The 12,885-nt window shown below is 39.5% G+C and overlaps 2 protein-coding genes across 2 annotated transcripts; one reads left to right on the forward strand and one right to left on the reverse strand.

The window, feature by feature from the left end:
* Positions 1 to 386: 386 nt before the first annotated feature.
* LOC117919690 (exocyst complex component EXO70H1-like) lies at positions 387 to 2,477 on the forward strand. The gene has a single exon (XM_034836920.1). The coding sequence runs from the start codon at positions 491 to 493 to the stop codon at positions 2,396 to 2,398; it is 1,908 nt and encodes a 635-aa protein (XP_034692811.1). The 5' UTR covers positions 387 to 490; the 3' UTR covers positions 2,399 to 2,477.
* A 603-nt stretch (positions 2,478 to 3,080) lies between these two features.
* Positions 3,081 to 12,593, reverse strand: LOC117920565 (probable pectate lyase 4). Its single transcript, XM_034838177.1, has 5 exons — positions 12,298 to 12,593; positions 10,849 to 11,200; positions 10,563 to 10,773; positions 10,377 to 10,445; positions 3,081 to 3,846 (listed from the first exon to the last, which is right to left on the reverse strand). Exons 1-5 carry the CDS (start codon positions 12,554 to 12,556, stop codon positions 3,616 to 3,618), a joined length of 1,122 nt encoding a protein of 373 aa, XP_034694068.1. The 5' UTR covers positions 12,557 to 12,593; the 3' UTR covers positions 3,081 to 3,615.
* Between the last annotated feature and the right edge of the window lie 292 nt (positions 12,594 to 12,885).

The following is a 12,885-nucleotide window of genomic DNA, read 5'->3' on the forward strand; positions in this document are numbered from 1 at the left end:
ACAAAGATGAGAGTTTAATGAATTCATCCTAAAAATAAATATGAAGTTAAGACACTTGCAAGTGAATACTATTTCTTCACCCTAGTAAGAAGAAAAGGAAATGAAATAGATTGGTCGATGCTCGCAGGAGTAATTAGGAATAAAAGGGTGACTGAAAAGGCAAGCTTAAGCTTCCTTTCTTTGCTTTTACCCTGTTAACGATGGATCAAGTCACATGGCAGTCAACTTTTTGGAAAATTCAACTATTTGGAAATGTATTTTTCACGTGTAACGCGTAGTCATCAGTTTACGTGGCCCTCGACGACTTTTAACCTATGGTATCCTTCTTTCCCAAGCATTCAGTGCCCGCGGAAGCGGCCCTCTTCCTCTATTTAACTCCTCCCCCACCCCTCCTCCAACCTAGTCTAAACTCAACAAATACAGCCCCAACACACAATCAAAAAGCCAACCAGAAAATCATACCTGATCAGTCGGGTTCTAGCTTCATCCAATGCCGAGAAAAGGAATGAGGAGCTTCTTCTTTTCACACAAAGCCGATTCGTCCTCCGCGTCTCACTGCCCTTCACCGTCCCGATCGACAGCCACTCCTTCGATCCCTCGGAGAAGCATCTCCGATGCAGCAATGGCGAAGGGTGTTGAAGAGGCAGAGGCCATGATTATGAAATGGGACGCGGATACTTCAGCCTATGCTAAAGTCACTTCTATCTTTTACGAGAGCAAAAAAGAAGCCCATGATTTTATCAAATGCGTCAATGACTTACAGAAGGCAATGCATTTCATGGTGTCCGAGAACTCCAGCTCCGAGATGGTGGTGCGTGCCCAGCGCTTGATGCAAATTGCCATGAAGAGGCTTCAGAAGGAATTCTATCAGATTCTTTCTACCAACCGCGCTTACTTGGACCCGGAGTCCGTGTCCACTCGATCATCACGTTTGTCAGCAAGATCTAGCACGTCTGACTATGACGATGATGTTGGACCGGAGGATGAGATTCGAACGGCAGGCGATTCCATTTCTGAGGTCGAACAAGTATCTAGTAATGCAATGGATGATCTGAGATCCATAGCCGAATGCATGATCTCGTCCGGCTATGGCAAAGAGTGCGTACGCATATACAAAATTATCCGCAAGTCTATAGTGGACGAAGGAATATATCGTCTTGGAGTCGAAAAATTAAGTTCTTCGCAGATTCATAAGATGGATTGGGAAATCGTGGAGTTGAAGATCAAGAATTGGCTGGAGGGTATTAAGATATCTATAACAACACTCTTCACTGGGGAGAGAATCCTTTGCGATCATGTCTTCGCGGCATCTGACTCCATGCGTGAGTCTTGTTTTGCGGAAATCTCAAAAGAAGGAGCGACTCTTCTGTTTGAATTCCCTAGACTGCTCGTATCGAAAAGTAAGAGATCCCCGGATATGGCGTTCCGTACACTCGACGTGTACACGGCGATATCTGATAATTGGCCGGATATTGAATCGATATTCTCCTTCGAGTCCACTTCTTCTGTTCGTTTACACGCTCTCACCACGCTCAGCAAACTTGGAGAATCAGTACGGATGATGTTGTCCGAGTTCGAATCGGTGATTCAAAAGGACTCGTCCAAATCGCCAGTTGCAGGCGGAGGACTCCATCCTTTGACTCAATACGTGATGAATTACTTGTCTCACCTTGCCGACTATAGCAGCATTCTTGGCGACATCATTGGCGATTCTCCACCGCCAGTTCAGTCGCCTTTGCCGGAGTTCTACTTCGAAAGTTCAGACTCCGACGACACTCCGGCGCCAGCCATTTCCGTTCGATTGGCTTGGATTATACTTTTCCTTCTCTGCAAGCTGGATGGCAAAGCAAAGCAGTACAAAGAGGTGTCTTTATCGTATCTCTTCTTAGCGAACAATCTTCAACACGTCGTTTCAAAAGTCCGTACATCGAATCTCCGGTACCTCCTCGGAGACGAGTGGATCTCCATGCATGAATCTAAGCTCAGACAGTTTGCCGCCAACTACGAACGGTTAGGTTGGGGCCACGTCATATCGTCAATGCCGGAGAACCCGAAGGCTGCCATTTCGCCGGAGGAAGCCAAGGAAACTTTCCGGAAATTCAATTTGGAGTTTGAACAAGCGTATCGGAAGCAATCCTCTTATATCGTACCAGACCCGAAACTTCGAGACGAAATAAAAGCTTCCATCGCCAGGAAACTCGACTCGGTGTATCAGGAGTTCTACGAGACCCATCGTGAGACACTGGCCACCATACGAAATGCAGAGATGCTTATCAGATTTGCCCCCGAAGATGTGAGAAATTGCTTATCGGATCTATTTTACGGCACGGGTTCGGGAGATTCTATGAGTGTCTCTTCCACGTCTTCTTCGTCATCCCCACGACGGCGCCACCGCTGAGATGTATAGTGTATAATTATTATTATTATTTTTTTTTTGTAATTTTTTTCTGGACATAAATATACCTGTTTTGTTTTATTCTTAATTTCCTAAAATCACGTCCTTTTTTTTTTTCATCATTTCAATTTTCCATGCCGACTTAGCGTTCGCATATTTAATTTCATCATAAAAATTATGAAAATAATAATAATTAAATACAATCAAAATTAATTAAAATTTTGTACCTTTTAAAATTATTTAATTTTGATATAATAAAAAAATAAATGAAAAAACGTTTAAAAATAATTTAATAATTTTAAAGCTTTGTTTTTTCTCTTTCACCTTTTTCTTCACTTTCTGTTCTTTTCCCAATGTTTTCCCCTGAGGCTTATAAATAATCCTTAGAACTATAAAGAACAAGCACCAGGTAACCAAGTTATAGGAGATGTTGAAGTTTATGGAGTAGGGAAACGCAAAGAAGCCGGGAAGGAGCTCTCAAAAGTGATCTTATAATATGAAAACAGTGAAAAAACACAAATGGAATTTTCCAGTGAAAAGCTACCCGTGAAATTTCTTTCAGATCGAAAAGTCAAAGTCAAGTCTGCTTATATTTAAGAAAAAGGAGAATGATGGTCATAATCCGCAACCAAAATGATGCTCGTAAATTCAAATATAATAAGAGAAAACTCAATGGGCACGGCACTCCAGAATAAGTCGGGAAGTAACATAATCAAACCGTCAGCGCATTGTAGAAATTTGATAGGTAAACCTCCACACATGGCGTAACATTTGACACCCAAAGTGGCGCTCTGTTAGAGACTCCGGGTCACAAACAACACTTTGAGCCATTGGGGGGGATCCCTATCCAAAGCTCATTCATTGCTCACCAAGTCACCATATCAAATTTTCAATGAAAATGACAGAAACAAGTGCAAAACTTGAGCACGAAAGAGGCTCTAGATGACTGCATACAGAGGCTTTAAACGAGTGGACCGCAGAAACCCACCGCCCAACAGACCCAGCTCACCCATACATAACCTCTCAGATAAACCAAAAAAAAGAGGAAAAGAGAGGAGAAAATTGGACAGACTACACAACAAATGACACAATATAATCAGAATTACCACATTTTATTCTTATATTATGGCAACCGGGTAAAAAAAGGAAAAGGAGATGTGTGCAACCTCAGAGTGATGCAAAACAGATTTATTATATACTATGGATGAAAGTTGAAGCTACTAAGCAATTGCTGCTTCATCTGCTGGCCGGGGAACACACTGCCATCCTGTACAATGATGGAGAACCTGCTTAAGAGCATCAGAAGGAGCCTCAACTGTCCATGTGGGATAGAATTCCCGAGGGTGAAACATTTCACTGGCCACAGTCATTAAGCCTGCTTGAGTTCCGGTTATGAACAAGTCCCCTTCTGACCTTAGACAGCCAGTTCTTTCCTCTTCTTTGTCAGCTGCCTACACATCATAACAACCAAGTATTCAATCTTGTTGCCTCTGGATTGTGAAAAATATAGCCATAAGAGTATTTGCTGACTACAACACCCATAAGGAAGAAAATAAACTGCTGCATGATTCAGATACTCAGTCACTGGAAAAAAAAACACATGGTTATTAAGTAAACATAAAATTACAATAAAAACCAAGCCTCAAAACTCAGTTGTTCAAAGCAATCAATTCAACTGAACAATGCCCTAATCCCATTTACTTCAGGTTCGCTATGTGAATCCTATTTTGCCATTCAGCTCTATCTGAGGCCAATATTTGTTCTCCCAAAACCAAGAACCACATCCAAGCCATCATCTTCCAACTTCTAGTCCTGCTTGATGAAGCAAGGGTTCCAAGAAGATTTTCTCCCAAACTTGACCCCTCAACCCAACTACATAAAAAAAGACCAAAACCTCACATCATTCCTCTCATTAACAATGAAATGCATTACAAAAGTTTCACTGATTGGAGCCAAAATATGTGCTCTAATGGCACATATTCAATATGATTTATACACCATCAAACACTCAAATCATCCTACTCGACCCAAATTGATGCTAAGGCTCTAGCCATGGGTTTAATTTGCATTTTGGAGATTTATCTCAGGTTTAAAGGAAGAAAATGGTGCAAGTTAAATTACTTTAGATTTTGAAAGATCAAGAAAGGGTTAAATAAGGAACTGAGCGAGTCAAAACTCATGGACTATGAGGAAAGGCAAAATGAGGATATCACGAGTTTGGGAAATGAGGAATGGACATTACAAAGTAAGAAAGAAGGCACACAAACATGAGAAATGAGCCATGAAGCAAGATTCATCAAGTTGCATGGAAATTTAGAACTAAAAATCTGGTGGCGATATGTACTTTGACTTTGAGGAAAAATTTGGAGTACTTCCCGAAGCCCATTTTAGTCATGCTATATATTGTTTTGAAGCTCAAGAAGTCAAGAGTCCAACGCTTGAAACAGTATGTAAATCGGAGCTTAAATGAAGAAGTTATGGTCATCTAAAGACAATTGCGCAAAGCTGAAAAACCATTTCAGAAATTCAACTTATGAATTCAAAATCCAATTCGAAATGACCCTAATTTCAAATTCACCCACTGCCATTTTGGTGTTTTGCCTCCACCACCTCAAGAATTGCATCTAGGGCACTCCGTCCGCCTTATGTGGGCCCACCCACCTTGGCGAACTTCCAAGTTTAGCCACCAAACCCAGACCATCAAATGAATCCCAAAATGTTCAATGGTGGGAAGAGTAATTCCACCATCGAGATGCACCAAGTCCACTTTAGAACCCTCAAGCCTTGCTCCTGACTTGAGCATGTATATTAGCAGTAGGGCATTCTATCAATAGTGACACCTTTCAGGGAGATATAGAGGATTATCTGGGCATAAGCATTCTGGAGAAAACATTTTTCCTATAACAGGAATGAAACAATTAGTCCTTTTAAGTGCACACTATGCCACCTTCACTAAGTGGTATAATAGGAGGGATCCCCTCAACATCCCCCATAGGTCGACATCCATGTTCCAGAGGCATCCAGGAAACCTAAGAATATGGTGGAAGATATGCATTCATGTCCAGATAACGCAACGCTATAACATAGGAGCTATGTAGTGAGAACATGGATTTATCCATGCATTGGAGATCAAGGGTGAGATGCACTTCGTGTCATGTTAGTGAGATAGACCTTGAGCATGTACACATGGTATTGTGTGATCGATCATGTCATGATGGAGCTCACATGGTATATATTAGACATGTGATAACACTATGATTGGTCCATATGAATTTTACAAAATAGGACATCAACAGTTAACAAACAAAACATGAACATGGGCTAATTCATCAACCATTATTCATAACTAGAGAGTGAGGTAAAGATCCAATTGGGATTGATCAACAAGGCAAAGATAGTCAACAGATCAAGACATGGAAACCAGGGAAAACATGAATGCGAAGCACCCACTTCTTCGACATCTTTAACAGTTAAGCTAGAACATCTACCCCATTATTTTCAGGTGGCTAGTTTTATTAGCACTTAGGTTTTGCAGGTTAGCAGTTAATAATCAAACCTTAAATATTAGAGGTTTTCTTGCTATTATGACTGGCATTTCTTTGGTGTTTAGATGAGATTCTTAGTAGCAGCAGGTTAGCCACATGGATGCTAAATTGTTAAGCTTTAAGGGAAGGGTAGAGTATAGTGACAATTGATATGGGGTTAGAGAGAATTGGCAATAGTATGAACAGGCTAGTGTTTAGAGCAACATTTCAAGAATGCTTGAGGAATCTCAAGGTGGGTTTAAGAGATCTAAAAAATAGTATTTGCAACAATAAGCATTCTTAGGTCCTTAATATAGAAGCCCACAGGGACAACCCTGCCAGTGGGTTAAAGCCCATTAAATGTGGGGCCTTCAAGTCCTAGGGTGGTATAAGCAGTAGCTGAAGATATCAAAAAAAATCTTTTGATCTCTAAATCTATACCATAGAGTCCAAAGTTCTAGCCAAAAAGGCAGTCTGCCAATAGGTTGAAAACCCCATTAGATGTGGCGCTTACAATGCCTAGGGCGCTATAAGCAATAGATGAAGATTTCAAAAAAGACCTTTTCATCTCCAAATATAAACTGTAGAGTCCAAAGTTTTGGCCAAAAAACGCACACCTGATAATTTTATATGGTTGGTTATGACTTATGACACCTTGGTTTCTTTCTTTTTGTTTATTTGAGAACTTTCACCATTCAAGTGAAAAGAGTTGGAACATCAAGTTCTCCACAAATAAGGGCAACTCAGCTATGTTCCAATACTTTACTGTACAATATGCAACTTTACAGTTTATATTAATGCGATTACAACTTAATTTTTAGAAGTTGGTTTGTTAATGTAGTCTTTGCATCTATTGATTTAAAAAGTTGTAACCAATAGTAGATGCTAATAGATCTCATCAAGTAACCAACCCTCAAGTCCAAATTACTTTAGTTCATAGCAATTACGGTTTAAGAAAGAAAAAATTTCTCAATTTTTGGTCTCTTTTCTGACGAGATCTAAGGTACAAAGTAGCATTAATGCATGCACCTGGCGATAAGACACTCCTAATCTCAAAAAGATAGGCAAGACAACATGATTAATCATAATTAATATATTCCCAACTAATACATTTGGTTTTCAAGAATGAGAAAGTTCTAGTTTTCTCTTTCAAGGGATCTATAGTATATCTCACATATTCTCATAGGTGAGATGAGCAACCAACAAACTTTAAGCATTTAGAAGTATAACACTCAGTGAGCTCTTTTTATCAGCATATTTGGCATCTAGCTTAAAAGAAAAAAATAGTTTAGCAAATTGCTTTATTGGGATAGAGTAACATATTGTCATAGTTACTCAAAAAAGATGAGATGTGCTTCAGTGGAGCCAAATGTTGAGGAACCAGAGAAGCTAAAAACCAACAAATAACAACATGCAGCAACCTAGATAAGAAGTTGATGGTGGAAGGCAAATGAAGCTAGGAAAGATAAGATTGGAAAATAAAAAATTGAGGAACCTATCGCAACAGTAGATGATGAGATATACAGTGAGACACTTGAAAATACTGAGATATAGTGCTTGAGATGGAGATCGATCACAATATTCCAGAAACTAGAGTAAGCATAGCTTGAGTCTAACTTAACATACACTTTTAGAAGAAATGCTAAAGGGCAAATTTGATAAGTATTATAGCATCAAAACATAAGTTACAAAAGGGAAATATAAATCAAAGGCAATAAGTTTGGTGGGAGGGCTTTACAAATGGTTAGCTAAGGTGTTGGCTAACAGGTTAAAAGGAGTGTTAGCTAAAGTGATATCTTTATCTCAAAATGCATTTGTGGAGGGGCGGCAGATTATGGACGCAGTTCTGATCGCTAATGAGGCAATAGATTCCATCCTAAAAAATAATAGAGGGGCAATAATGTGCAAATTAGATATAGAGAAAGCTTATGACCATGTGGATTGGAAATTTTTGATAGCGGTAATGGGGAAAATGGGATTTGGAGGTAGGTGGTGTAATTAGATAAAGTGGTGCTTATCCACTGTCAGATTTTCAGTTCTGGTGAATGGCAGTCCAACGGGTTTTTTCTAGAGCTCGAGGGGCATAAGGCAAGGAGACCCCCTCTCGCCTTATTTATTCGTAATAGTGATGGAGGCTTTCAGTTGTTTGATGAAAAGAGCAGTTGATGGTGGTTTTTTGACGCCTTGTTTGGTTCGGGGAAGAAGGGGCGAAGGGGTCCAAATTACACATTTGTTGTTTGCTGATGACACGTTGGTCTTTTATGAAGCTAAAGAGGATCAGTTGACACACCTATGCTGGCTGCTAATGTGGTTTGAGGCTTTGTCAGGGTTAAAAGTGAATATGGAAAAGAGTGAATTGATTCCAGTTGGTAGAGTTGAAAATGTGGGAGAGTTAGCTGATGAATTTGGTTATAAGGTGGGAAACTTACCATCCACCTACCTAGGAATGCCTTTAGGTGCTCCTTTTAAATCTAGTGGTGTTTGGGATGGAATAGAGGAAAGATTCAAAAGGAGATTGGCCATGTGGAAACGACAATACATTTCAAAAGGAGGAAGGATTACCTTAATTCGGAGTACTTTGTCCAACTTGCCAATCTATTTCATGTCCATCTTCCAAATTCCAAGGGCGGTTAGGATAAGACTGGAAAAGATACAAAGAGATTTTCTGTGGGGAGGAGGCGCTCTTGAGCAGAAACCTCACTTAGTAAGGTGGTCGATTGTGTGTGATGATAAAGGTAAAGGAGGGTTGGGGGTAAAGAGTCTTGGGTTGTTCAATAAGGCCCTCCTGGGAAAGTGGGCATGGCGTTTTGCTAACGAGAAAACGGCCTTATGGAATCAGGTGATTAGAAGGAAGTATGGGGAGGAGAAAGGAGGATGGAGATCTTATGAGATTAGGGAGGCTTATGGGGTTGGTTTGTGGAAAGCTATAAATAAGGTGGGACAATTTGTAACCCCTTTTTTTGGCTATGAGGTGGGGGATGGTAAGAATGTGAGGTTTTGGAAAGATAAGTGGTGTGGTACCAGCCCTTTAAGCGAGGCTTTCCCTTCTTTATTTTCCATAGCAACGTCAAAAGAGGCATGGGTAAATGAAGTGTGGACAGCCGAGGGGGATAAGAGGGGAAGTTGGACTCCTACTTTCAATAGGCCGTTTAATGATTGGGAATTGGAAGAAGTGAGAAGGTTACTTAGGTGTTTGGAAGGAAAGATGGTGAGGGTGGATGAGGAGGACAGGGTGAGATGGGTGGAATCAAAGGATGGGGTTTTTTCGGTAAAGTCCTTGTATAGGACAATGTAGCCGGTGTCATCAGCTTGGTTTCCTTCAAAGATTATTTGGATGTCTTATGCTCAACCCAAGATAAGCTTCTTTGCGTGGGAGGCGTCGTGGGGTAGAGTCCTAACTTTGGACCGTCTGCAAAAGAGGGGTTGGGCTTTGGCAAATAGGTGCTTTCTTTGCCAAAAGTGCGGGGAGTCGATTGACCACCTCCTCCTTCATTGTGATAGAACAAGGGAGGTGTGGACCTTGCTCCTCTCTTTTTTTGGAGTCTCTTGGGTTTTTCCGCGTTCGGTTAAGGAAACTCTAATAGGTTGGAGAGGTTCCCTTATGGGCAAGAAGAGGAAGGTGACGTGGCTTTTGGGACCGTTATGCTTGTTTTGGGTCATTTGGAAGGCTAGAAATTCAATTGCTTTTGAGGACGGGGTGCTATCTATACAAAAGCTGAAAATTTCCTTTGTGTATTTGCTATGGTCGGAAACCAAAGTGTGGATAAAAGATGGTCCTTCGACCTTATTAGATTTTATAGATTGGGTGTGCATGTATTAAGGAAGAGGGTTTTTTGTGCTTTCATAGAGGGGTGGGTTCTTTTGTAAGGGGGTGAGTCGTTTTTTCTATACTGTAACTATTTGAGTCGATTCTTTAGCGTCTCTTTTTCAATACATATATCACTTACTGATCAAAAAAAAAAGGGGGGGGGGGAAATATAAATCAAAGGCAATACTTGACTTATAAAGGCATGTATTGATCCTCTACCTGTGGAACTTAGAAAAATATGTCAACTATTGACTTCTAAGTAGAAACTGGAAACTAAAATCATCTGTCATAATTCTATAAATCTATCAAATGCAGTGAGACAAAAAAAGGTATGACTTGCAAAGTTATATACATTTAAATGCTTATTAGAAGATAATAAAATGCAATATTCATGGTTTCCATCTGTCACATCTTTTTTCAATTGAATCAGAACCTGTCTGAATAACTAAACTAATGGCCAACTTTGAGCAACCAAAATCTTTCACATTTAATAATTTTTCAGTTTGCTTTTCCTTTATTTGGTCAATATACAGAACCATACGTCATATTTGAAATTCATGTTCACTTCAAGAACTTAGTATTTCTCCTAATCACATCAGCATCTTTTTACAATGATTTACCTAGAACAAAGCCAAAGCAAATAATTTACCTTCTCTGTAAGATATTTAAATGCCACCTTCTTATGTCCTGCTTCGTATATATTGCATTGGGAGTATATCTAATTTCAAGAAATAAAAAGAAAATAATAATCAGAAAAAAAAAGAAAAAAAAAGAGTGATACTTTCCCCATTAAAAAATTAGGTGACAGAAAAGCAGGCCCTATAAGACCTGTTACCTGTGATTCTACACTGGCACAAACAGCATAAATGCCCCAGTTTCTGGTGTAATTATTATATAGATGTACTTTCCCATATCTAACACGAGGGTGCCGCTGTCGAGTGCCATCGAAAAAGCAATGATGAATGGTCACCCGAATACATCTATCACCAGTGTGAGATGGGTCTGCTCCAATGAGCATCGTCTTGTCATGCTGTGAGAAGTGACATCTGAAGACAAATGTTAAAAAAGACATTGGGATAAACAAACAAGAGTAATTTTTCAATGTAAGTGAGTTTGCTAACCTGGAAATGGTAATATCCGTGCTTGCACGAGTGATATCAATCAGTCCATCATCAAAATCACGGAGGCTGCAACGATCAATCCATATGTGCTTTGAATTAGGTTTTATTTGAATGCCATCAACATCATGTCCTCTACCACCTTCAAACTCTAGATTGCATATAATTACATGCTCACATTCCTTCAGCCTTAAACCCTTTCCTGTGAGTTTTATCCTCTGGCCCCGCCCATCAATAGTTTTATAAGATGATACATTCAGGTAAGATGAGAGATGAATGATGCCTGAAACTTCAAAGACAATCCAAAGTGGTTCTTTCTTACGACATCCATCACGAAGTGATCCTGGCCCATCATCTATAGTCATATAAAAACGATGTTAAGCTTAGCATTCAGAGACATATCAAGAATGAAGAGACTTGAACTCAAGACTCTAATAAACCAGGGCTCTAATATGTTGAGCTACCACTTTAACCAAAAGACTAAAGTTGATAGGTAATTCGCCAAAAATATATATCCATTTAAAACTGTACATAAAAGGGCCAGAACCATCTTGGCAACACCACAAACAGCAAACTTTAACATCACAAAAACAGAATGCAGAGTACCATTAACCCCTATGACACCTCTACACTTGCCATTCAGAACATCTTAACAGGCCAAATAAGTAGAATACGTAATAAACACATTCCAGGGATTTGGCTCGCAATATGCATGTAGATATCAAAATCAGTTAAGCAATGCAATAAAGAAAAAATAAAATAAAATAAAATTGACCATAGCTTCTAAGATCTGTTAATCCTAACTTCTAAAACAAACAGCTATTAGATAATATACAAGCAATAGAAGGTTATATCTTTCAATATTCTTCCCAGAATCTCCTTTTCTTTTTGGGATCAATAAGATTACTTCTTGATCAAGCATAAAAAAATCCCAAATGAACAAAGCTGAAGAATTGGGGTTTTCCTAAAGCAACTTGAACTCTCCATTAGCCCTGCAAATTAAAGTAGTAATCCCTATGCAAACACATTGAAAAAAAAAAAAAAAAAAAAAACCGCACACAAGCATTTGAGCGGCATTTCATTTAAATTGCAATAGCAATTCTCCTATTCAAATTTCATGACAAACTTCGCTAATAATAAGATGTAAAAGGTAAATGAATGCGTAGAATAGAAGTCAAGAAGCGCCAATTATAACAGAAAAAAAAAAAAGTACACATATAAAAAAGAAATATCTCTCATGAAATGTTGGCACCAAACTTCGGAGGGATGAAAAACTCAAGAGAGGAAATGATTCTAAACAAAATCGAATGGAAAAACTCGATTCCTGCAGCCGACTCTATGTTCTTCAGTTAAATCACAAAACCCTACCATCAACAACAAAGTCTGTGTTCAAAATTTGAATAAAGAAAATAATAATTCTAATCCTAATCTTGGGAATTGGTGAGAGAGAACCTGCTAGAGTGGTGACATGATAAAGAGGTCCGTGAAGACCACCAATGGCAAGACGGCCGAAACCCTCGGCCTGCCCAGCCAGAGCTCTTAAGTTGGAATCAACATGAGCGTAAGGCAGACAAGACATGTTGGTGCGGACTGTGTTTGATGGATCACGACCAAAGGCTGAGGCAGGGGCTGTTGTGTCCGGAAAAGTGGTGTAGACGGGGGTGGGATGCTTCCGATGAGCGCCAGAGCAACGGCCGTGAGCACCTCCCATTTAATGTATGAAATTATGAATTATGAATTATGACATTGGAGTTACGTTCGACACTCTTAACGCCCCCCACTCTTGAGTGATCTGTCGGTGGCCGGTACCGCCCTTTTCGAATTTATATTTTCAGATATTTTATTGATTTTTAAAATTGCATTCACATCCCTTGTCTTTGTTTTATTAACATCGCATTGCCTTCACCGCTTCACGCAACCGTTCTTATCTTTTCTTGGAGAGTTTTATTGGAAGCACTATGCTTCAATTTTAGCATTTCATCCGACACGGATAAAATTCTTCCCTTCATGTACACTTGACTTGACTAATAATTTGAGCTT

The sequence above is a fragment of the Vitis riparia genome, chromosome 8, assembly GCF_004353265.1.
Source record: "Vitis riparia cultivar Riparia Gloire de Montpellier isolate 1030 chromosome 8, EGFV_Vit.rip_1.0, whole genome shotgun sequence".
In the NCBI taxonomy this organism is placed as follows: domain Eukaryota; kingdom Viridiplantae; phylum Streptophyta; class Magnoliopsida; order Vitales; family Vitaceae; genus Vitis; species Vitis riparia.

Excerpts from the sequence above, each read along its gene's own strand:
- LOC117919690 (XM_034836920.1), top strand. The coding sequence starts at position 491 with ATGCCGAGAAAAGGAATGAGGAGCTTCTTCTTTTCACACAAAGCCGAT.
- LOC117920565 (XM_034838177.1), bottom strand. The coding sequence starts at position 12,556 with ATGGGAGGTGCTCACGGCCGTTGCTCTGGCGCTCATCGGAAGCATCCC. Across the intron at positions 11,201-12,297 it reads TCATGTCACCACTCTAGCAG|ATGATGGGCCAGGATCACTT; the intron begins GTTCTCTCTCAC and ends ATATGACTATAG. Across the intron at positions 10,446-10,562 it reads GTGCCAGTGTAGAATCACAG|ATATACTCCCAATGCAATAT; the intron begins GTAACAGGTCTT and ends TCTTGAAATTAG.